The sequence below is a fragment of the Strigops habroptila genome, chromosome 9, assembly GCF_004027225.2.
Source record: "Strigops habroptila isolate Jane chromosome 9, bStrHab1.2.pri, whole genome shotgun sequence".
Taxonomy (NCBI): domain Eukaryota; kingdom Metazoa; phylum Chordata; class Aves; order Psittaciformes; family Psittacidae; genus Strigops; species Strigops habroptila.
Window position 1 is genome coordinate 15,966,430 of NC_044285.2, and position 26,517 is coordinate 15,992,946.

The 26,517-nt window shown below is 38.1% G+C and overlaps 1 protein-coding gene across 6 annotated transcripts in view; it reads left to right on the forward strand.

Annotated features, from left to right (window-relative positions):
- The first annotated feature begins 5,316 nt into the window (after window positions 1–5,316).
- Window positions 5,317–26,517, forward strand: part of TJP1 (tight junction protein 1) — a 174,526-nt gene continuing 153,325 nt past the window's right edge. For all 6 annotated transcript variants that reach the window (XR_003993225.1, XM_030497955.1, XM_030497956.1 and 3 more), the window contains exons 1-2: window positions 5,317–5,489; window positions 14,388–14,520. Coding sequence is in view for 5 of the 6 variants with exons in the window: in XM_030497955.1 (XP_030353815.1) it covers window positions 5,323–5,489; window positions 14,388–14,520 (300 nt within the window). In the remaining variant the exon portion in view is untranslated. The remainder of the gene's footprint in view (window positions 5,490–14,387; window positions 14,521–26,517) is intronic.

Genomic DNA, 26,517 nt, shown 5'->3' on the forward strand with positions numbered 1-26,517 from the left:
TCAGTAGCTTTCTTGCCTGAAGGATCTGCATTAATGCTCTTGGTTAACATAAATCTTGATAAATATTATTATTATAACTGACTAACTGTACAAATTAACAGAATAAAACATTACTAACAACTACTGCAGAAAAAGAATCCTCTTTCCTAAACAGGAAGATTTAGATTAAATTAGAGATGGAGATTAGTCATGCCATGTTTTAATGTCAGTGTTGTATCAGTCTCTGGAAGTCTCTGCCACTTTACCAACTGAACTATGTAATAAAAAGTTCTCAAAGCATATTAAATACCACAGAAACATAGAATATGACATGTGTATCAAGATTTCTTTATGAATCACTGGAGGAAAAGCCATCAAGGGGACAGGTATATCCTAAATGAAATGTTAATTCTTCAGCATACACAGTAGCATGGTATTGAGAACTATATGGAATGGACAACATAAAGTTATGAAAGATCTCTTATACGCAGAGTAAAACTAAAATTAAGACTATTCTAAAATGCAAATGAAAGATGCTATTTAATATGCCATAAAACAAGCAGCAACTTTATTTAGTGTTTGCTTTGGTCATAATACCATTTTGACAACCTAAACATGAATGCAATTGAAGGCCTAAAATGTGTCATTAAGGCCTAAACTACCCTCAAAGATTGCTCATGCAGGCATTACAGTACTAAGAAAGATGCCATTTATTCAGGTAAGAATATATTTTTTTTGCGTTTTGCCAGACAGTTTTGCTGAACAGGTTTGCTGAACGACATAAGCTACATCAGCAACAAAAGAGTATTTTGCTTGTTCACCAGCACAGCTATGCCCCCTAGAGGTGTGGTTTCTTTTTCCTCACATCAGCTGAAGTAACTTAAGCATAGCCAAGACTTTTAAAAGTTCATTTCTGTAACGTCTCCTAAGAGTCTTTTGAGTCAGACCTAAATTCCTCCTCCTCCTGTGAGCTCAGTCAGGACTGAGTGACACACGTGAAAGTTTGAAAAGGATGGCACCTAGCGACAACAGGCACGGCAGGGATGTGTTATGGGCTAATGATAAGGGAAAGCAAGATAAGGTTCTACAATCCCTGTTCTAGTGACAGGCTTACTGAAATCAAATCTTAAATTAGCAGAAGTAGATAATGCTGTAAAATCTTCCTTTGCACTACTGGGCATCTCATATATATTCTGACAATATTAAGACTGAAAAAAATGACAGGCACAATTTAGAATGAAAATAAAATTACACTCCCTTCTTAGCTTGTGACGGGAGCTCCCAATGTACAAATGCTTCAGTGGCATCCTCCAAGTTGCAGCCAGTCAGTCTCCCACTGCTGACAACAACGTACTCTCCACCTAAAAACGGCAAGGCACGGGCCAAGAATAATTAGATTACATGCACTAGCATTAAACTCCACCATCACAGGGACCATCCATCTATCTTCTAGATACATCACTGTCCTAGCGTAAACATACTATCATGAGTGGAGTTTGTGTCAATCACACATTCATTCAAGTGCAGCATTCATACATAATATTGTAACTTGTAACTATCTAACAGGAGTCTGTTCTGAGCCAAGAAGTGCATTGGAAGGTCATTCTGGGGGCAGGCTTCAGAAGAGGCAGGGGTATCATGGACTGTAAGCAGGAGAGAGACTATAGAGCTTGTTCTGAGGTAAAGTCTGCAGTTAAGTTACCTAAGTAAATAAAATTAAGAACTTAGTATCTTAATTTTCTGCTTGGTTTTATACCAAAACCCCCTTTATAAAACAACTCTATTAACCCAGATTAATTTTAGAGGAATTAAATTGTTTTTCAAATGAACGCTAGGTTCAAAAAAATGTAAGCATCTTTCTGCAATGAAGGAGAGACATCTTGTCAGACACAGGAGTTGGCCTTGAGAAATGTGATGAGACTGCCTCTCTTGCAGGGATATCTACTGTATAAATTTTGGACTTTGTTCAGCTAATGGGTCCACACAGGCCTCAGAGCTAACAGTGGGATGTCCAGATGCTTACCTTAATCTGGAAGCTGCTGATTGACTCCTGTTAAAAATAGGCTGTTCATCTGAAAGGCAAAAAAGACAGGATCTTCTTACTCTTTCCACTATATAAAACATAGGTGCTTCAAGAAAGATGTTCTGAAAGGTAATATATAATGGAGCAACACTAAAGAGAAACAAGAGATAATGCCAATTAAAAATAGAAGGTAAAATGTCTTCATTGATATCTGTTTTTGACTCTGTAAGGCACATCAAGAAGTAGGGAAGATGATATATAAAATATACAAAACAAGTTAATTTGTTAATACCAGATTGATAGGGTATAATAATTGAAAACTATAGAGCTACTTCTGGAATAACTGTAATTGTTTTTCAAAAATAAACAAATTTAGGAATTACTATTGCATTAAGAATAGGAATCACATTATAGCCTTTTAAAGAAGTTGGATAAAGATTTGAATATACAGCCAGGCTCCGTCGTAAGCCTTTATGCAAGGTACTGTTGGCAAATTTCTTAAATCTTTGTATATAGATACTTCAAATAAATTTATGTCCCAAACCTGCTACTGTAAAAAATGAAAAGCAATGTTCTGGGACTCTCTCATACAGAGTCTGTTTACAAGGTAAAGAACTCTGAAAGCATAACTGCTTCTTCCAGGTTTATCAGCTTCTTTTGTATCTTATCTATGAAATTTCTACCACTACAACCAGATTAAGACTAGATTTTTCTTTCAATAATTTCTATATAAGAATAACATGTGTTTTTTTCTGACAGGTGTAAGACTCATATTCAAATGTGACATTCAAACTAACACAGCCCCATCGATTCTTTTAGTCCGCATTTGCTACCATTTCAAGGTGAAAATTATTTTCTTAATAGGATTGCAGAAGTGTAAATGACTATTTCAATTACAATGTAGCTAGTATTCTACTACTGATGGTGAGAATGAAATCCAGCCCACACTTACTCTCTTATAACTTGTGTGGGCAAGCAGTGGTTTTTTTTGTCAGCTAATGATGACTAGATACACAGAAGGATAAAGCAATGTGTGTTCACTTTACAGTTTTTAAGGCAAAGTAATATCCCTACAGGTTTTCAAACTGATTTGATGTCTGTCTATAAAAGATACAGATTTTCCAGTTATTATACTACTAACATCATTTAAGTACAAAAATTAATTCCTCCTCCTTAACTTTCCTAATAATTTCAAGTTAGCCACCCTTCGCTGCTTTTAACGCTTGATCTCTCCAAAGACAAAGAACTCATTAACAGTATCTTGAGAGCTGTAGATGCACAGGCTCATACTGGGCACTTGAGTTTTTTTAAATTGTTAGTGACACAGAATTTCAGGACATTTGTATACATCTGAGATTTCCTGGCTGAAAATGCAAAGACATCCATCTCCTTAACTACAGTAATACAACTATTATGTTTCTAATGAAAATCGGTTGTGCTTATAAGCAATATATTTATCTTCTCTGCTTCCTGCACAATGAACAGGCCTAGGTAGAATGTAACCTAGTACAGTCTTGAGGTATATAGTACACACACACACACAAAAAGACAAATGATCACTGAAGTGCACATCTCTGAGCCATAAGCACCAGTGCTGTCCACAGCATTTTTCCTAGCTGACAGTGCCACCTTAGCACCTCAACTCTGGGCAAATATTACAATTCATATTATTTACATTACAGCATCTTGATGAAAAATTGACACTTCAGCATAGATTTGTTCATATCAGATATCTCTAGCCAAAGTATTTCCCACCATTATCGACGAATGTGTCTGCTAAGCGTTACCCTTCACTTCAGGGATATTTGCCCTGAGGAGGGTCTCCGACCATATTGTATCATGGTATTCAATTAATTCCAAAAGCACTTGTCGAACACCATGGTGTTGAATGTGAAACTTGAGAAGGAAGGCATAAAGCAGATTAAAGTTGTAATAATAACTGTGTCACACCTAAGGCCACTACACAGTTACCTGTTCAGCTACTTTTGCTTAAGTATCCAGAAGGTGGGCACCTTTTTAAAAACATGCAGTACTTACTTAAATACATGTAATACTTACTTAGTTTGACTCAATCACCATCTGATTTTCAAACACAATGTAGTTGCTTTCCTCACATGGAAATAGTACGGAAGAAAGGGTGGTTTTCTCCTCCCTGTAGCCTCACTAAGCTTTCAACCGGCGACTCCCCATGCCCCTGCTCGGGGCGGCGCAGGGGACAGTGCGCGGCGGGAGCCGCCTCATACACCTCCTTTCCTGAAGGGGGCTTGGCGGGAACCGCTGGTACTGCTGCCGCGCTGTCCCGCCTGCCCTGCCCTGCCCCACACCGTACAGCACCTCACCTCACCCTCGCCTTTACTCTCTTCTCACCCCACCCTTACTCTCCTGCCCACCGTGGCCCTCACTGCCTCCGCACGGCCGCCGGGGCAGGTGGTGAGGCATTTGCCTCCACAGTTCGGTTACCGCTAGCCCACAACGGTCATTTTTAGCCGGGCGGAGGGAAGATGTTTAAAATGACATGGGGCTATTCTAGGCGCTAATGGGATTAGCGACGAAGGCAGCGAGGTGGTGGGGAGAGGTCACTGCCGCGCGAGAGCCAGGCTGCGGCATGGCGCCCCTCTGATGGCGGGAGGGCAGAGCAGCAGCTGCGCCACATGGGCGGGAGCGGGATACCCCAGGTAACTGGGGAGGGAAGTGGACGGGAGCGCCCCTGGAGCCGGGAGGGGGCAGAGATGGCGGGAAAGGCGTGGTTGCTCAGGGGCAAAGGCGGGGAACGGCCTTGCCGGCTGCCCGGCCTGTGGGGCGAGGGCGTAAACTGGGAGGCCGAGGCCCCCCCGAAGGCCTAGTGAGGGGAGGAGGCAGCCGCCGGGCGACAGCCCAGGTGAGGAGGTACAAAACGGGGTGGGGTGGCGAGCGGCCTGGTCTGGGGCAGGTGCAGGGAGCATGACGGGCTGCGGAGGACGGGGAACCCCGCCGCAAGGCGGAGGCGCGGCAGTAAATCGGGAGGAAAAGCGCGAGGTGTGGGGGTCTGAGAAAGGGAGTGCGACAACAGGAGGAGGAGAAGAGCGCGGGCCCGGGGGAGGGCAAAGCGCGGCGGGAGGCGGAGGAGAGCGTCAGCTGGAGCAGGGATAGCGGGAGCGCGGCGGGAGGCGGAGGAGGAGAGCGTCAGCTGGGGGCAGAGATAGAGGGAGTGCGGCAGGAGGAGGAGGAGAGCGTGAGCCGGGGGGGGGGGGGCAGAGAGAGAGGGAGCGCGGCAGGAGGAGGAGGGGAAGAAGCGCGACGCAGGGACGGCAGATGCCTGGAAATAAAAATTTGATGATTGCATGCAGCGGCTGGAGAGACTCTGTCGGTGGCGGCGGCGGGGACGAGGCAGGGACAGGGGGGGCGACGGCAAAATGAAGTATCAGAAATACCTGACTGTCTTGCAGATGGCCATAGGGGTGACCGCCTCCAACAGGGGCAGTCTGATGCCCTTAAAGAGGAAGCTGTGGTGAGTAGGCACAAACGCGGCTAGCGGCACTGCGGGCCGGGCCGGGCCGGGCCGGGCGGGGAGCGCGGCGGGACGGCCAGGCGGGGCGTCGGGGGGGGTTCCCTCGGGCATGACGGCTGCGTGAGGGGTGCCGGGCGAGAGCGGGCCTGCGGCTCCCGGCGGGCATCTCCGGGGCAGAAAGTGCCCGGCGAATTCGCCGCCCGTCTTGTGGAAAACGCCGGGAGGCGGCGGTGGTGCCAGTGGAGCTGTCCGCGCCTCGCTTCGCCTCGCCCGCCGGCTCCCGGGCCCGCCGGAGGACAGCCGGCGCGGTGCTTTCCGCGGCTGGAAGCACGGTTCCCCTGCAGAATGACTCCTTCCCGGGGGTCACCGTACCCTTCCAGGGAGCCCGCCGTCGGGCGCCTCTCGGAGCACGGCTATGGCAGCCTAGGCTGCGGGGCGCGGGAGCGGGGTCTGCCGTCCGCCTGGCAGCCCGAGTGTCGGCTCCCGCCCCGGGCCGCGTGGGGAGCCCAGCCCCGGCTTCTGCTGGGCTTAAAAACCGGGAAGAGGGAGATACAAGTCCAATAGGTTAGCGAGTGACAGAGGCAGTACTGTTCATACATGATAATTTTTATTAAAAAATTTCCCGACTTGTTTCCACTGCTTTTGTGCTCGCTGATTGTGTGCTGAACTGTTTTTTCTGGATGAATCAACAATATGCTATGAAAAATGTGTTAAAATATAATGGTGTAATGTGGGTGAGTAGGGCACCAACAAGCATATGGTACTGCAACACCCAGTCAGTCATGGACTTGTAAGAACCCACTGTTAGCTTGATTGAAGCAATAGGACGTGTGTGTCATCATCACGACAATTATAAGGAGAAAATATGTGAACTTGTGAAGTGAGTTTTCTGGGAGGAAAATACCAAGAACAAATTAATGCACTGAGAATTTCTTATCTATAAAATATCAAGAGTGATGTTTAGGTGGTAACAGTTTTCTTTGAATGTACTTGCTTGTTCCTAGTGAAGGAAAGTAAAGTGTCATAGAAGGCATGATAGGTAATTTTATTTAAAAATAGGTAGTTCACAACTAGAAATATTATCATGTCAGCAGTTGTAACAAGAAAGGGGCCTTACATGAATTGTAGAATGTAGGGTTTTTACACCCCCCCAGCATTGTTTATGCTAACACTAGCATAAACGGTGTTAAGGAAATACATCACTTGAAGAAACATAATGTGGAACTAATAAGCTTTTTGTTTTAATTTCCTAATTACACTATTCCTTGTAGATAAGAACAGAATTTGGCAAATTTGTTCCTAACTGTAATGTACAAAATCAAATGTCTGAGACAAAAATATGTTGCCATACAGATAAGTTTTATTACATTCAATCAAAGGTTTTTATAGTTTATTTGGTGGTTTGATTTTGATTATGTAAGTTACATCAAGTGTGCCATACCTATTTTATTCTCCCCAAATGCCACTCCTGTCTATGTGCAGCATTGTATGCATTGCTGTGTTACTACTTTTAAGAAGTTAAATTATGGGTAGTATAAGGATAACGATTGTTCTATTTTGTATTTTGTGTGTCTACTTGGAAATGTTTTCTTTGCTGGAGTGTCAAAGTGAAGCTATCTGTATTTGCATATTTTAAAAGTAAGTCTGAAAGAACCCAAGTCAAGTCATAATGTCTTCAGTTGAAGTTAGCTCTGTATTGCCTAGTTTCATGGTGAGAGGCTATGCTTTTTGAGGTACAACAAAACAATACAGTGGATCGCCATTAATGCTATAAGCATTGCATTTCATAATATTTGTAACTTAACAGCATGTTGCTTCAGTGCAAAGTGTTAAGGAGAAATAAGGTGAAATAAAGTTTTTAATTTTAGGGAGATGTATTACTTAAGCCTTTGAAAGCATGTCTCTAGGATATTCTTATTAATAGGTGACATGATGTTTTGTATTCACATTTCCTTTGAGAACTTCAATACCATTAGGCATAATCTGTAAGGACAGAATTTATGCTTATGAATGAAATACGATTTTTTGATTCATCTGGAGAAATGCTTAAGGATACTCTGTCATGTTAATATTTTCTTATTTGTGCATAGTCTGTGTCAAATAATGCATTAAGAAAACCTGAATATTGGAAGAGAATGTTGCTATTATTAAAATCACTGCGATATTAGTACATATTTCTGAAAAGTAAAACAAAAGAGTGTTCAAATACTCCATCACTGGATATCTCAAAAAAAAAAAACCCCTTAAGAAAATGTACAAATCAAGTCAGACTATAATCAGAGGATGCTTTAAATCTCATTTTATGTATGTTTAAAAATGTACAACATTGTTTAACCTATCAGATTCATAAACTCTTTGATTTGTTAATATTTATTGTAAGTGGAAGCAAAGACATAATTTAATAAAAAAGGGTTAAAATACTCATCATCTTGTTGGTGGAGATAATCCACCTGAATCCTACTGAAAGAAAATGAAAAAGGTAACAGCAATATTTTATTTCTTTATAGAGCATCTGTCACTCCTTATTTTCTCTGTCTTCCCCCAAAATGTAAGTTCTATTTTGAGATGCATGAAAGCAGAGCTACAAATGGGGGGGGGGGGGGGGAAAAGGACACATATATAATGATGTAATGATGGGTTAAGAGTAACGTGTTACAGACTAGCTGAGAATTAAGTAGACAGTTGAACAAACTGGGGAAGTGGTGGGGCCAGAAACTGGTTTGTGTTTAATGTGAAGCTAGATTGCTTTATGATGAGGTTTGCTTGGGGCTCTCAAGTTTTGGGCTTGGCGATGGAGGAAGTTGCTTTAGTCCCAAACTGCTGATTCAAACCCTTTCCCATGTTTGTGCAGCACTGTAATTGAATATGTAGGGACCTACATGAGGTGAGTAGGATGTTTTTAATTGTCTTGCTGGGGGGACAGTATTTGAATACAAACCCCACTATCATAATGCTGCTAGGTGGAGTGCAGCACAGACTAACATTTGCTAAGGTGCTCAAGAAAAACTAATTACTGACCTGGGAGCACCTTAAAACAGTAAATGGACATAAATATTTACTGAAATCCCAGTATGTGCAACCTGAGTGCTTTTACAAGTGGGGAATGCTAAATCACATTATTAAGGAGAACTACACAAGTAGACCATAATTTCTTGTCACACTGAATATTATGTTTCTCTGCTGCAAGGAGAAAGAACAGGCAAACAAAACAAAACAAAAACAAAAAAAAGAGGATATCCTAGCAACCCTAGTAATTTCCTTCAGTAATATTTCTTTCTGCTTCTTACAGCATTTGTCTCTGCTTTGAAAGGCTTCCTCTGCTTTGGCTTACTCCCCCTATACTCCCCTTGGTGCAAGGTTGTGCGGAGTTATGAAATGAGACCAAAAGTTTGGTTAGCGCTAAGTTTTCATTGTGAAGAATATTATGGAAATAGCTGAGACTATTCCATATTTAAATTTTCTCCATCTTTTAAGGATAGTTGGTAGTTGTCTGAGGCAATCTAGGTTACAGAAAAGAGTGCAGAGACAATGTACTACAGAATTTAACTTTTGACAGGATCCAATTCCCCTGATTGGTGCTGTTGTTAAATACAGAATAGATACAGAATAGATACAGAAGTCTAGATGTTAAATGATAGCTTATTCTTGTAAGATTCTGCACAGGCACATTTATTTCCAAGCTTAGGAGTAAATTTGTTTGCAATCAGTGGGGAGTAACCAGCATGACTGGAATTAAGCACTCATCTAAAAGCTTTGTTGACTTAGAGGGTTGGTATTCGGGCTGGGGCTTGGATGTAAAGATCTAGGCTTATAATGAAGGATTCCTTTTCTGTCGGTAGAACGTCCCTAGACAAAAAAGTGCCATCGCTTATTTGTATATGTCCTAGGTGGAGTCATATATAGAATAATTAAATAATGGAAAATGTCACTTTAGTATAGGAGAAAGAAAGCATCGAAGATTGAACCTGTTGGGTGTCTCTACAGAACTATGTGGAAAAGTACGGATCACCAGAATGGATGTTTTCCATTTTTGATTACTGGTTCCGGTTAATAGTTGATTGAAGTTGGGTAACAGTTTAGTTTATTGTAAGGATTTATTCATGTTGTAAATTAATTCCTTTGATTTCTTTTTCTGATGAAGGTAGGGTACTGTGCTTAGAACTGAAAGTATTTGCAGAGGCGCACAAGAATTTATCATAGCAGCTGAGTGCTCAGGATTACTAGCCATTGTTTCAAATTTGCCCCCCTCCTTTTTTTTCTTCAAGCAAATATTAATTTTAAGCAACTGTAACTGTTAAGTTTCCAGCCTGATCAGTGCGATTAAGTTTCAGCTTTTCCACTCTTGTGTTTTAGCCAGGTGGTGTACTGATCACATTCAGCTGAGTCCAGCTAATGTCCTTTCTGTAGTGTTGAGGAAGCCTGTCTTCTAATGGGAGGACATAAAATTATGGAAGTTTTATAGATCTCTTGACTGAGATCTGTCTACTAGAGGTAGAAATTTCTGAGAAGTTTGGATTATATGTTGTGAAACCATTTCTAATTTGTTCTAGAGGTATCTAAATGCTTTTTTATAAGATAGTCAGACAACTTGCAGTATATGAGAAGTGTAATAGTTACGTCAGCATTGTAAGTCTTGTTGAGGCTAAACAGTTGTCAAAACCTTGTCCTCTCTGCATTAACTCTAGCATTAATACTACACTTGGAAAATGAATACAGAAAATGTGTCATTTTAAGACTTGAGTTTTAAATATTCTGATGTTATCTTTTTAGAAAATTGTTCAGAACTCTAATTGCTAAACAAGAAGAGAATTTTTTAGGTTCTTAAAAGATGTTCAATCTAACTGGTCTGTCTAGAAAATAACATGACATTAGTAATTTCAGACAAAATGTAACTACAAAACCACAGGTAATATTGAAAGTTGTTATAATTAGTAATTATACGCAAGATTAATATAAATAGTTTTTATTGATGAAAAGTTGTTACATACCTTCCACCTAAATATGGTATGATGTGTATGAAGTTGTTAGCCCTTGATGTGATGCTGTACCTTGAAGCCACTGTTGTGTAGGATTTTGTTAGGCTAGCATATTCATCAATGGAATACAGATACTGGAAGCTTTAAGTTCTTTTGCTTATTTTACGATCTAAAGAAATAATTTAGAGTCATGGTTATGTAATGTGATATATGATCAAGAACCAGTCAAGGTCAATGAAACTGTTCTAGGAATTGAGGATAATAAATAAGGGTCTCAGGCTCTGGGTAGGATTTACAAAATAGTTCAATTTTACTTGACTAAAATTTCCAAAAATTAGTGAATTGGGGTGCCTTAATTTAGGATTCCTGTGATGAGCTGCATTAGGAGGGTGTTATGTTTCCACAATGTTAAATGCATTCTTTGACTAGAAACAGCACATTTCAAACAAGGCATCCAAAATTGTTCACTCTTTCAAAGATCTTGGTGCTATATTCTACTTCTTAAAGCTCTAGATTGCCTTGAATATGTAATTCTTAGGCTTTTATTCAAGAGTACTTGTTTTGAAGTAGTTGATGAGCTGCAGACATTTTTAAACGGCTTTTACAAATCTTTCTGCTTTAGTCTGTGATAATTCCTCTGTACCCCTGGTGTATGTACTATAGCCAGTGACTTAGCAATTCATTTATTAATTTTCTATTATTAAGCTATACAAATAAAAGATGAAAGGAGATGATCAGATGTAATAAACTTAATTAATAATTAGTTTTTTCAAACTTAAGGTTCAGATGCCCGTACAGTAGAAAATTGCGTTATAGTTTCAGTAGTCATTTAAGAATAATAAACTCCATTTCTCGATTACAGTGAACACTTTGAGAAGACAAAGCAAGATTCAAAAATGAGAAGGATTTTCAAAAGCTGTTTTTCAGATTTTTAAGTAATGTAGTTTCAAGTCAAACTCAAACTCTTTGGGCCTTGTCTCATGAATTTGAACTCACTAAGGCATATGCCCGTGTTTATATTGCAACTTTACAGTCTAAACTTTTGAGTTGTATTCCATGTGGAAATTCCTAGTACTTGAAATAATTCCTGTTGTAGTACTGCCCAAGTATTACTGGAAATGGATTATGGAGAGTTTCATTGCTGCATCCAGCATTCTGAGAAGTCGGAGTGGAATAGATCCAAGTCTGTCTCAAGTTTGTGATTGCTTCTCTTTGCTAAAACTATAAGAGTAGCAGATGCACTGGAGAAGCTGATGTTTAATTTTTTCACACTTGTCCCAAAGTTTCCTCATCAACCATAGAGTCAAACCCCTATGATTCTCTAAATTTGGTTATATTGCCTCATATCCTTCCTTTGGTGCAAAATACAATGCAGAGCTTCCTGATTCCCTGTAATGATATTGATTGGATTTTTCTTTGGTTGGTTGAATAATACTTTATTTTCTTGTAAAGACATTAACATAGAAATTAAGGATTTTATAAAGGATTGAAGGGAATCTTTCAGTCGTGGTATTTCTTCCCATAAAATTATATTTTGTAAGTTAAATGTGATTTTAAAAGCATTTCTGAATCTCAGAAGCTAGCAAGTAATAGCCATAATTTATTCTCCTGCAGAAATTAAATGATGGGATGGATTCTGAGGCAGAGAGTTCATCTTTTCAAGCGGCTTTAAAGAGTGGAACTCCCAAGTGCAAGGGCCTTCAAGATGTATCATTAGTTTAGTTCCTTGTTTAAACTACTAAACTTGGATTAGCCTATATTTTTATTTGATTTTCTTTCACATGAGGTTTTTCTTATTTGATGATTTTATAAAGGCTTCTCAGTATCAGAAAACATTGCACTTATCAGAAGACTTGCACTTAAAGAAATGCATGGTTATAGGTAAGGCACTGGAATAAGTGGTTCGAAATATAGTTCTAATTAAGAAAAGCCCAATGCAGCTTACAGCTGTTTAATAAATTTTCTATTATGTGTAAGGACGAAGTCTAATATACCAAGCATTTAATTTGCCAGAGGTGCATGTGAAGATTTTTTGACCCAAGTGATAAGTAATGAAATAGGCAGTGCTCAAAGATTTTCTGGAGAGAGAATAAACAGACCTCTAACTGTACAGAAACAGTGGATCTCTCTGTGGGCTCCAACATCTGCATTTGACATGGATTCAGAATATGTACAGTTACCTATATTTGAGTTAACTTTATCAGAAATATTTGGAGAGCTCAGTCACAGAAGATACAGTCATGCAATAGAAATGTACTGTCACCGTAAATGTCACCTTCTGTGTGTGAAGTGAGAGTTGAGACTGAGCAATTGTCTGTCTTTGGAAATTTGTCCTTATGATTCTTCAAGATGTTTTAGCAGGGAATCTCTGGCATTTTTGCAGTTTCTGTTCTGCGAACAAGCGTGTTACTCTAGTAGCCAGGCATGTTTCTCAGAATTTAAGTCATAATTATATCAAAATACCTGGTGCAGTTTTAGCAGGAAGTTTATAATGTAATTAAAATGAATATAATGGTTACATTTTCAGTTAGAAATTTTTATTTATCTTTGTGGTTAAAAGTTGGCAGTAAATTTACTTGAAGGGAAAAAAACCATCTAAAACAAATTACTGTATTATCAAGAGAACTTACATCAAGCTGTTCATGTGTGTGTCTGTGTGCAAGTGTAAAATGAAAACAAAACACCTCAGAACCTCAGGCATCTGAAAACAAAATGTTGATTTGGTAATCACAGTAATTCAACAAAAAATGAAGGGCTTTATCTTTTTAAATCTCTTAATTTGTAAAAATCTGTTTGTTTTAATTTTCAAGTGTGGTTATTGCAACTTTTTCTTCTCCCTAGCCTTCTGTGAACATGCATTTGCGCCCTCTATCTTGACCATGAAGCTGTGTAGACCTGGGAGTCTCACTGATCGAACAAGTGTCTTCAGTCTGTGGTTACTGTATTTTGTACCTTGAATTTTGTATTTTGAGTGCTAATGTGGCCTATTAGGCAATGTCTTTTTGGTGATGCATATGTATAAGACATCTCCATCTTTTTTGTAAAAACATTTATATGCATACCAAAGCCGTTAATGCTAAGTAAAAGAACCTGAAATACTTTTTTTTTTTTTTCTTTTTTTTTTGAGGGGGAGATGAAACTTAATGGTTATAGAGAAAAACACTGAACTGCTGTCCAAAGTCTTAGGAACTGCAAAAGAGATGCATATTATTTCTCCTTTAAACTAGTTTTTGAAGTTTCTTATGGCTGCAGTTGAGAAATTATATGACACAAGTGTAAATCTGTACATGAAGAACTTTATGGTTTTGAGTGATTCTTGGTAGGCTTACTTGCTGTAATGCAGTTTTGCTTCTTCTAATGTGATATCAGACTAGACACTATTTTGCATTTAAAATATTGACCTCACAAACCTTAATACATTTGGTTAATTATTGGTTACTCATTAGTTACTCATTAGTAACTTCCAACAAGCTCCTTGAAATATGGATTGCTTACTCACAGTATTTTAGTTAATGGACTCCCCCATGTATGGACTATGTGTAGACTACAGTATGATGAAAGGCCTTACAAAGTGTAGCTCCTTAATATATTGCCTCTATTACTTTAAGAGGTCTTATTAATTTCATTATTGTTCATCATTATTCATTGCTAAAATAGCTGAAATACCATTAGTATTCAAACTGGAAAAGGTCAAAAGCCAAATACTGCCAGGCTCCTACTGATTTAGCTGACAGCCATCAACATGTATCACAGGACTCAGTTTTTCACTGAATTAATAGAGAAAAATAGTTAAATTTTTATTTATTCCTTCTTTGTATAGCATGGCAATGTTTTTTTCCTTTGTACATTTTCTACTTTAAGCAAATGCATTGAATAAAAGCGTATATTCTTTGTCTAATATGTGGCTGTTTTTGTTTGGCAGGGTAACTCCATCTTCTGAAAATCCCAATGGTGCTACCTGTAGTGTAAGTCAGGGAAAGCCCTCTTTAAGAAGAATAAAAGGGAGAATACACAGAAGCAAAAGTCTTGATAGCATTGATTTCTGTGAATTCACTGTAAGTACCATATCTTTTACATTTATCCTATATGAAGTTATGGGAATCTTGCTGATAAAGCAGTTTTCCTTCTTGCATTGGGTTTCTCTCTGTCAAAATTAGAAAAGGTATTGTACTTAATGATGTTGTAATTGCAGTTTGACACTGCCAAATGTTGAGAACAGTGATGTCACTTGTATACCTGGTGATGCATGACTGGTTTTGTTCTTCAGCAGCCATGAGATGTAGAATCATAGAATGGTTTGAGTTGGGAAGGACCTTAAAGATCACCTAGTTGCAACCCCCTGCCATGGGCAGGGACACCTTCCACTAGACCAGGTTGCTCAAACCCCCGTCCAGCCTGGTCTTGAACACTGCCAGGGCTGGGGCAACCACAGCTTCTCTGAGCACCCTGTGCCAGGGCCTCACCACCCTCACAGGGAAGCATTTTTTCCTAATGTCTAATCTAAATCTACCCTCTTTCAGTTTAAAGCCATTTCCTATATGTCCTTGTAAAAAGTCCTTCCGCAGACTTCTTGTAGCCCCCCTTTAGGTACTGGAAGCTGCTCTAAGGTCTCCCCTTAAGGAGCCTTCTCTTCTCCAGGTTGAACAGGCGCAACTCGCTCAGCCTTTCTCCATAGGAGAGGTGCTCCAGCTCTCTGAACATCTTCATGGCCTTCCTCTGGACTCGCTCCAAAAAATCCATGTGCCTCTTGTGTTGGAAGCCATATATAAATTTTGATGTCAGATTTTAATACTGTCATCTGCGTAAAATGAAGAAATTAACTGGAAATGGAGTAAATATGAAAAATGAATTACATTTTCAAATTCTGTTTTTATATTTAGACTTTGGAAATTGCCATTAAAATAAAATAGATAATATTTTATAAACCCACAAAATTATTTTAGTTTTATATGGCTATAATAGAGTACCAGAAGAAGAAATAAATGTTCCTAAAAAGATGTATGTGCTTATAGCACTTAAAAGCTAGTATCACAGGTGATATCTCATTACAGTTAAGAAGTAACTATACATAACTGGTATATACTTATTTTTTTCTCTTTGTTAGGGTGTAGATGTATTTGTCTTATAGTTTCAGAAAATTCAATGCGGTCATGGTTTCAGAGAATTTGTATAGGTGATGTTTCAGAGATTTTGCTGGATTGAGAGAGAAAACAAACAGTTTTTTACACAACTTTTAATTCAGGAGGAGTTGTTTACATTCAAATAATAGAGGAAAAGAAATTGTTAATGTGAAAGAGTATGGGATATGGGGGTAGGTTTCCTGCTATTTGTACTGTTTAAAAATATTAAAATTAGTCCGAAACACAGTATGTTTTCAAAAATTCTTTACTGAAAAAACATTGAAAGTTACACCTGTCAACCTAACTGAGGGGAATTTGGCCCAAACAAATGATATTCTGGTAAATTAATATCATGTAGTTCTGAAATACTAAAATAATGACCAAGAGTGTGTTACATTATAAACCAGTTATTAAATATGAGGATAAAAGAGGTAGACAGGAAATATGTGCTGTCTTTGAAATGTAGAAATCAATAGTGATGTGGAGATACTGTCTGGCATTACGTGGTAATATAAACAATATAACTAAAATGTTCAGATGCAATTTTGGGAAACATCTTTATCTAAAGTAAAACAATGGTTTGGGCATGTTGCATCGTTCAGTGTGATGTTTTTCACAGATGATGCCAGTAGCATAATTGGTACTTTTTTCTCGGGTCTCTTTTGTTTCCAATTATGAAATCTTGTAGTGCTGTCTTTGGGATAAAGAGCTTGCTGTTTGCTGTTTAAGGATGTAATTAGTAGCAAGAATTTGTGATTTAGTGTGTTGTATGGTGTTCAGGTACTTGTATAATTGCGGATACTGCAAAGCCAGGTCCCATAGCTGGAGAAACTCATATTCAGTGAGCTTATGCTCAGTTCTGTGCTGTCAGTAACTCGCACTGTGTAACTTGAAGCTGGTTTTGATGTGTCTATGCAAACTGTTGTCACAGTGGTCATATCAATGTAATCATTACCTTACTGAAGGTTAAAAATTCCCTTAGGGAACAACATTACTGAAACAATAATTTTAGCTTGTGCTACATGGATCTTCATCTGTGTGGTCCTATTAAGGAGTTTTATCTAAATCTCTCTCTACTCTTGGGGTCTTCAAAGAAAAAGAAATTATAGCCAATGGTAAAAAGAATATCTTGCATGCCATAGAACCTTTGCAAAGAGGTTTGAGAAAGATAATAATAGGTGATGTCTGTAGCATACGAATGTTTAGCATATGTATAAATTCATGTATTAATAGCTGAGTGTTGATAATTAGGATCAGGAAAGGAAGCTTACTTTTTATTCCAAGGCCTCATGTTAAAGGGTGATACAAATTTAAATAGCTAAGCACACATATCAGAGTTATAAATGTGGATTTTCTTTCTACTACACAATTTAGAATCATACCGAAATATTTCTTGGTATTATATAATGATACTTTTATTGATTTAAAATTGTGATTAAAAATAGATCTAAAGAAATAATTGAGGAAATTAGTATGCCTAAATCTTTCCAGAGTGCTCCCAGAATTGGATGTTTTTCATGTTAAGCATCTTTTCCTAGTAAGAAGGGTCAGGAACTGGGAGATAGAATTAAATTGAAAAGAATTAGTAGAAGTGAGAAATTCTTTTATGCAATGAAGGGAAAGAGCTTTTTAGAACTTTTTCTTTTCAACTGTTTTATGCTGTAGAATATCCATTTTGTGCACAGCAAATATAAAAAGTTTCATATTTAAGTGTGTGGATAACTTAAATGCTGACAAACACGAAGTAATTTGAGCATCCAGCCAACTGTTGGTTTTATTAATCATGTAATGAGATTGAGATCTATTAATAATTCTGAATGTTACTGAATTTCACTTTAAAAAAGGTAGTACATATGCACATCCCAGACTGATCTTTTCTGTAAACCTTTTGTTCCCTATCACAAAGCAAATTCTTACTGAGGACAAACCTAACAGCAGGAAGACATAAAATAAGTTATATTTTCTCTGAGTGTGAAGAAATGTGTCCGCAATGAGAAACTTCTGGATTTCCATGCAATATTCCCATACAAAAATTCAATACTTGAAAATACTGCATTTATACTTTACCATGACTTCAGCTATGGGACTCATAAACTGGGAGGCTCGTTAAAAAAAAAAGGAAAAGGGCTAGTCTTTGCAAGGGTGGGGATAACCAGTGTTATTGCTGTGTGAAATTTCGGTTGAGGCAAAGAGTGATTACCACAGGTGCCTTCAGAGGGTTGTCTGAGGCAAGGTGATGCTGCCAAGTTTCTTGTTTACCACAGTTAAAAACCCCTAAAGTTTGTGATATTAATGGCTTTTAATTATACCTGTGGCTCTTATTATGGATGATATACCTAAGAATGCTAGAAAGTGCCTATAAAACTCGCGTATTGCAAGCCTCAGGTATTTGTGAGAGTGTCAAAGTGCATGACTCCTGGTTCATGCTTTGCATACCTGTGTTACCTTTCCATAGCTGGCTCACACTATAGTATCCTTAACATCCTTTTAGGAGGTATAAATTGTCCATGATTACAAGTGGTGGGAGTCTGCTGACAAAATGTGGAGTTTATTTCTTAGTGATATCTCTGTTTTCTGAAGTGGATGATACTGGTGTTTGTAATAGTCACGTATCTTGTTGCCATTTTGCTAAGATGGCAAGCGAGAAGGTAAAGTGGTGAAATAATGTTAACCCACAGTGTGATGGTACAGCAGCTCCCTTAAAACATGCACCGTCTTCAACTTCTTGCATCCTTTTTCTTTTCTTTATCCTCTCCACGTATTAGTGCTACCACTTAGTCAGAATAGTTCTTTTTCCCACAAACTAAGTAAAAGCTGTTTTATTGCCCTTCAGTTTTTCTCTAAAGAGTATCATCATGCTATGCTTCCACGGATATTACCCCTTGAAATACTCAGATTTAGTGGTATTTATTAAAAAAACCTGAAACAAACAAACCAACCAACCCAAAGCTCCCTGTATTTTTTGTTGTGTTTTGGTAGAGGGTTGTCTGCAACCTGGAAATGTTGCCGAACTCATACTTCACATTGCAGAAAGCTGGGCAGAAAAGAAAAAGAATAGGATTGTCGGCTCTTGAAGCAAGATGTGGAATATATACTACCTTGTAGAATGAACTTGTCACGCTACTGTTCATTGCAACTATATTTTAATGTTTATTACACTGAAACTCTGGCTTTGCATGAGGTACCCTGTAAAGCAATAGCACTTTTGAGTCCAATTCATTGACAGGGATTTTGTTGTACTAGGCACTGTGCAAACACAAAGCGTTCACTCTCAAGGACCTTAAAATCTATTTATAACAATAGGTAAGATGTGACTAACCTTTGATTCTTTAGCTGCATATGGCTATCAAGCTGTTCAAGTACCGCACTGGTGCTAGGGCTTCTGAAGGTCATGTTGGGATGCAGGTGGATTTTGGGACTGCCCTGTGTGATGGAGCACTGGGGCTGCTGTGGAGTCATCATTCTCATTTGTGTGTGTGAATGGATATTGTAGTTGCTGACCATATGACAGATTTTGATGCGGCTCATAGCATTCCAAACATTGACCACCCCTACAGTGTGCAGATGCAGAGAAATTGTTCCCTTTTTTCCCTGTGAGACAGTGATGATGTTTTGTGGGGATGACGAAAGATTTTGACAGCATTTGTGTAAGGAGCTCATCTCATGAACTTTAATGGAGATGGAATGTCTAAGATATCTTCATTTTTAGTATTGTAAGTCTTTGATTGGACTTGAGAAATAACTAAAATCAGCCTCTTAAAAACTGTATATTTAAAGGAATATGGACATAACTCTTTCATACTAACATTGGCAGTTGTGGATGAAGGAGCTCTCCTTGGAAATCAGAGCACTGCAGTTATTTACAGTATGAACAAGTCCACTTCTGCATATTTTCTGGAGGCAGCTGGTGCCAGCCTGCTTTCAATAAACATGCGCAGCAAGTTTTCAGTTAATCTGAAGTAGTAGTTGAGCAGATTATCTTCACTGTACTTCCACTTGCATTGGGGTGGAATTCCAAGGAATAATTTTGCAAAATGTTATAGAAATGCTGATTATAGTAACGTCTTCCTCCCGCTTTCTCTACTCCCACTGCCTTTTCCATTCTTGTCAGTCTTACCTTTTTCAGATGCATTGTTCTGTCTCTTCTCACCGTGTATTGACAATGAAGTGAATTTGGGTTAAATTGCTGTGTATTACTGCTTTAGAGCTCAGTGGATGTCAACATACAAAGTACAAAAGTAACATAGTAGGGTAGGAGATTACCCAAAAGAGAAGAGAGACAACTTAAGTACAAAGGGCAGTCTGAACAAAGCACTGTGGAATGCATGACAAAATAGAAGAAGCAACGAAGGAAGAGATAATGGGAAAGTGAGAATTAGATAACGTGTGATTGCCCTTTTTAGATAGGGGATGCACATGTGCACCTATAACATGAATTTTTAGTTGACTGTAGTAAGTATTATGCCATTCAATGAGTGTGGTGTCTTGTGTACTTCCTTGCAGAGGAGATGTAGAAACTCTGTATTTACCTCTGTGCTTCCTTGCTCTCATTAGCAGGGTGCAGTGATTGACCTCACATGCTCTCTGTGGGCACACATGTGTGCCCAGCATTCTCTGTGTGCAAGGAGGTGCATGGGCACCAGAGTGCTCTGAGAGCAGCTATAAATGAGTGTACGTTATTTTGCTGTGGCTGTTGTTATTAGGAGTTTCAAATGCTTTAAAATTTCTAATGACATTTCAAGGCTGTTCAGAGGCTTTAGTGATTAACTGTTTGTGATGACATCCTTATTTCATTTCTGCAACATCTTTGGTAGATTTTTAAAGCATATGGCAAGCTAAAGAAGCAATTTGTTATTTGAAATGCCCTTACCAGTATCTTGGGTAACTGTTGCTGTAATTAGCCCCATTCTCCCTAGTGAAAAAAATCTGGTGATCAAAACAGGATACTGTACTATACTGCTTAACTAGTTTGTAGAGCATATTGCTGAGCAAGGCAATCTAGTTTGTACTGAAAAGCATGGATTTATTGCAGTTTTTATTTTATTTATTCAAACCCAAACTCATCTTCCCTTTGAATCATCTTATAAATGGCTTCTGAGGTCATAGATACAATCCTGTAGTTTGATTAATATTTTTTCTTAAATAAAATTGTACTGGTTTTATGCTTTCATCAGTCTTGGTTTTTCCTGCTGCGTATTTTGAGTATGTGTCTGTAAAACTAGTGCAATGGTAAATTAATAATAACACAAATGATATGTGTTGGAGTTATTTCTTAGAATGGAGACATAAGAACACTGACATTCTTTAAAAAGTCCTGCAGGTATTTTCATCGTCTCTGTAGATGTGGAAGGAAGAATTCATTAGCACATCTGGAGTCTTGTGGATGCCCTTAATTTATTATTGTTCAGAGAAGCGTGGTCGTTATGCAGCTGTTTCCCAAGAATTAAATCCTCTGTAGTAGCTTATACTTGCTTCACAATATTGATGTTGTACTGTGACTCATTTATAACAACAGTAATTTAATGTATTGATGGATATATGAACACAGCACTGACATTATACCGTAGATCCAGTTTTGGCCATTTTGTTTTACCTATGATAGTTTAAATGTTAAAAAAAATAGTATTTGTTTTATTTAACCAATTAACAAGTTTTACAGTTAATGAAATTAAAGCACTTTACATCTTTTTTTTTGGTATTTTATTGGTCATGTACATAGCAACAATGCAGAAAAATAAATATTCCTGGCTTCAACATATATAGTTAATAGTTTTAAATACGGAGGAAAAAAAAAATCCTTTTTTCTTGTTTTAATTGAAACAACTTTTGAATTTACTGGCAGAAAGAGAAAAAACTGCAGGCTTTTGATCAAAATTACAACTCCTCTGGGAAAGAGTATATTTTCAGCATTGTTTAGTCTATCATCTTGCTTTAAATCAAGTAACTTTTTAAATCTAAAGTTTTATGTAAGAGGCATTCTAAATGTCAAGGTAAATTATTAAGTCTCAAGGATAATACTATGTGAAGCGTATGCAGCCTTGAGATCTATTTAACCCAAGGATGTTAAGATAAATGCAAGTAATTATTATTAACAAGTAATTTAATTTGTTATCTTCTAGATTGTGATTGACCTTGATTTCTGTTTCTGAATTGGTTCAGTCTGATTGATCTATGTTCCTGAATAAATTCAGCACTCCAGTTTAAATCTACCGAGGATATTAACTCCATAATAGTCATTATACTAGTGACTGAGTTTGCATTTAATTTTCATTAGAAATGTTTTTGAGTGAGTACATTTTTTAGGTTATTTTTATTTCTTCTCAGAATGGCATTATGATTTGGGGCAGGTAGAGCTGTACCGAGATACTCTTCGGCGTTTGTTAGAGTAATAACCTGGGTGATTACTTCAACACCATCATACTTGGCGTATGATGTGTGGCTTGTCAGGTCTCTCTCATTTCTTAAAATGTTGGAAGATATGTAAGCCATAGTGGAGTTTGTCTTTAAATTACATAATATCAGATCCCATTTATGTGGGTGTATAGGCTGCCAGCATAATGTATTCCGTTTCAATATTACAGTGCACATGCAGTTACCTTCCAGTGAACTGAAGCTTGAAGCAGGATGAAGGTTCAATTATTTGTCCTTCAAATAGCCCAGGGATCAAGGGAAGTAGAGAGGTGACTGGAGATGACTGCTACCTCTGTTTTTGTGGTACTTCTGTGAGCTCCCTTGAATATCTTAATTTCTGAGCTGGATTCTGTGTGCATCCACATGATGGATCAACAGTGTATTAAAAAAAATTTGATGGGATGACTCAGGGAAAAGAATAACACTCATATAAGCTTCTTTAGGTAAATGCTAAACTTTTTTTTTTTTCCTTCTGAAAATCGAAGTTTCTTGCTATAGATTAAATACTTCAACATTTTGTTAGGTATTACATATTTATGTAGTAAATAATTGTTTCTGTCTGAAAGAATTTTATGTGAGTGAATCTAAAATGGTTTTGAGTCTAAGTGCATTTATCTTTCATGCCAGAAATTCTTCACTGATTTATTTCTAGAGTAGAAGTTAAGATCATAGTGCTCAATCTATTTTCCTGTTATTGATAGATTTTATTTGTGTGACCTTTCTCCACTGCTGTGCTCAAAGAAAGGCAGACTGGTTATTTATGAGGAAACAAAGACTGCAAAAATTTCTGTTGCAGGCTCTCAGCCTTGTGCTTAAAAATAGCAAATAACTGGAGTGTCAGTATGAATGGCTTTTCAAATATATCACTAGACTGTATATGCTGAGAATTCTAGTAGTGTGTCTGTTTTAATATTTTTATTAGGTTGGTTTTTTTTTGGGGGGGGTGGTTTTTTGTTTGTTTTGTATTTCTTTTTTTTTGTTGGTGCGTTTAGGTTTTTTTTGCCTTTGCTGATTTTCTTGCCTCACCAGTACTGTTTCCCTTTGGAAACTAGCATTTGTGAGTGATTAATTCTAGAGGTCTTTAAAATGTAGTTTTTATAATTAAAAAGAAAAAGTTTTTTGTTCACAACCTCTGCTTGGCATTTTCTGTCATTAAATACATATCTAAATGTGGGCACCATTGGCAAGTCTGCAAAGCTATAATAATTTCATGGCAATAGTAATGATCCTATAATGCAAGTCAAGTCAGCCTCAGCCTGCAGTCTTCAGAGGCAGAAATTATCCCTGCTACTTTTTCCATAAAAAAAATTTAAGTGTCTCCTGTGACCTTCAGGCACCTAGCTTCTGTTACTGTGTCAGAAACAGGATCCCTTGGTCTGTGCCTGGCAATACTGCAGGAACCCTTCTGGTTAAGGATAGGAGTATTGGTATTCCCCACACACTTAAAAACTTTTCGTGCACTGAAATGAAGAGAAGAATATTTTCTTCCTGAAATACGGGAACTGATCTACATGAAAAGTCAGTGCATATTCATAACGTATGCACAAAGACAATTGCCAGTTATAATTAAGGTCTTCAGGTTTTCAAGAGTTTTTAGGCAATGAGCCTTTTGCTAAGTGGGATTCTCTTAAAGTGCCCATCTGTTAGTATTCTCACCAAGCAGCATTTCAGTCTGACAGGCCAGCTTGGTATGGAGGTACTTCTGGAGTTTTCCAGAGGAATAGGTACAGATTTGTTTGTAAATGGTGCAGACAGAATGTCTGCAAATGTTGCAGTCATAGTCAGCTTGGTTTTAATAAGCCCAAAGATGCACTTAGTCAAATATTAAAGGAGAATCTGAGAGGCAAGCTGGGCAAGATCTCGAAATATGTTTGGCCTCATTGGAAGGTCTTTTGAAATTATTATTTTTTTTAAAGTTACAATAGAAGAAACTGTGATTTAGTCAGAGGTGCTACCAGAACACTCACAAAGTGGGTATTTCACAGTGCTGGGTTATATTTCTTTGTTTACACTTTGAAGATGGTCTTTTTAGTTACACAGAGAGATTAGAAGATAGTGTGAATTTTGAAACAGCTGCAGAATACCTCTTTTGAAGCTCAGCCATGCTCAAGGTTATCCACCACTATGCAGATGCTGTCGTGCCTATCTATATAAATTATATAAAAATATACATGTATTTTACATATATACACACATACATGCACTTTGCATTTAATATACGAAGTTTTACTGGTTAAGGTCACTTTTTGTCAGCATGTTCTCTACGTAAATTTTAGAATTTTGTTGACTAGACTGTGCCTGTCAAATTGTAAGTCTCTGCCAGTAGCAAGCATCTCCAAGAGCAGGACCTGACCCTAAACAGACAGTCCTTCAACAAGAGTTGTTAAATGCCTTCATCACAGGTCTGCTTTTACCAACTTTTTTTCTTTGCTCTCTTGAAGTCCCAGTGGGTGTGCAGCAACATGTCATTTATCACTGAAGTAAAATACTGCTTTTTTAAAAGATTCTTCGCCATTCCAAATAATTCTTCATCTCGTCCTTTCCTCATCTTTGTCATCTGACTGGCTGAGGAGTGTGCCCAGGCAGGGAACAAATGAATTTGCCTATAGCAGATGGCTTATTTTAAGAGGATGCGCCAGTACTAATGTAGAAGAATTGACAGGATACTCTCAGCAGTCAAAGTTTTTTTGAAATATGGGCTGTAGCACAAGGTTTTGCTGCAGTAACTGGAAAAATATTAAAGAAAATGTTGTTAAAATAATGGAAATGTAATTCTACACATTGAAAATTGAAAATGAAGTACATTCCACCCAACACTTAGTCTTCAACCTAAATGCAGAATAAAATAAAAAAGATTGATTGTAAGTGCCTTGGAATTCAGACTGCATGAATTTGCAAAAATGCTGGAGCAAACATCTAGGAGAGTGTTGGTGGTTTGGGGTTTGGTTTTTTAATATTTTTTTTAAATTTTTTTTTTTCAAAAAATTATTTGGTTTTGCAGTCTGGGGCTGTGAATGGAACACAAATTGTTTATAAGCGATGCTTAGACTGAAAAAAAGAGACTGCGTTAGTGGAATAGGGCAGTTAGCGTGGGCTGGCTCATTGTTCTTGCAGCAACAAGACACTTTTAGTTTGCAGAGATTCTGGTTTCTTTTGGCACAGATGTCCTTTTTGTCCTCTGGCACAGTTTTCCTTGAGTTTTCAAAGAAATATTGGATGTTTGTTGCCTGTCTATATCTAAGAAGAGCAGCTTGCTTCTCCCACTGGTATAATATGCCTTTGCTTATTGCTCTGCAGTGTTCTGTGAGGGAGCATTCAGGACTGGATAACCTCTAAAGAGCAGCTGCCTTTGGATATTTGGCACTGTTATTAGCAATATACTATTGGGATCACAGGCTCCTGTAATAAATTTAGCAATCTTGGCTGCACTATCGTTATACTTATCTTGCACCCCTCAGAGCTAAAGAATTTGAAAAGTACATATTCTATTCTCACTGTGGTGAATGCCACTGCATGAATAGAAAGCAAATAAGTGTATTTTTATGAAGATTTGACATTTAACTTTTGATATCTACTGACTTCCTCCAGCTGTATACTGTGTTGCCTTTCATTGCTCTTTAGGACAGCCCAAGGGAAGGGGCCTGAAAGGTTGTTAGTGATAAAGAAGGGGAAAAATCAGCAGATTCAGATCTGCTGCTGTGCATTCTGTGAGGGAATCTTGGGGCTTTAAGATGGGTGCATGAATTAAAATACAATTTTGGAAGGAAAACAGACTGTTTTTTAGAACAAGTTCAAAACCAGGAAGGTAATGGATGAGTCAGGAGGATTTGTTGGGCTTGATCCCAAACGCCTAAAATTTCCTGACAGGAGCTTCATTTTTCCTTCTACCACTGCAAACTTTTCCATTTATGATAGTACTTAGAATGGTGCCTGCATTCTGTGGAGTGCTCACAAAAGTGGTAACGCACAATTTGCAGTGTAATATATCCTCTGCTGATACATACTGTCTTGTGAAAATATACTGGTATAGGCAGCAATTACAACTGTAAGTTATTGTCAAAGCATTGTAAGTAGCTCCCTGCCAGCAGAAATCTTTCTTACAAACTTTCTGATTCTGCGGATAATCTGGGATTTTCAATATGGAGGTTGTGTTCTTTTCAGACCATGCCTTAAAAAAAATTCTTTGATAAACTGATGGGACTAACCCACTGTGCAGGTTTGGGATGAAGCATTAGGTGTCCTTGACTAAATCATGCTTCATGACTTCCAAAGAGACCACCTGAAGATCTGCAGTTATATTTTGTACCTTGGTAATTTTCCTTACTCAGGTGTTGCAGTGGCTTTACATCAACATTTACATACCTCGTCTTCTGTTTCTTGTTTGCATCTTCAGCTTTTGTGGCTTGTAATATTTATGTTACAGTAGTACTCAGAGCATGCTGTTAGCATCGGAGTCCCACTGTATCAGATGTTCTACAAACACAGAGGATTCAGTTCTCTAAGCACCAAATATAGCAGAAT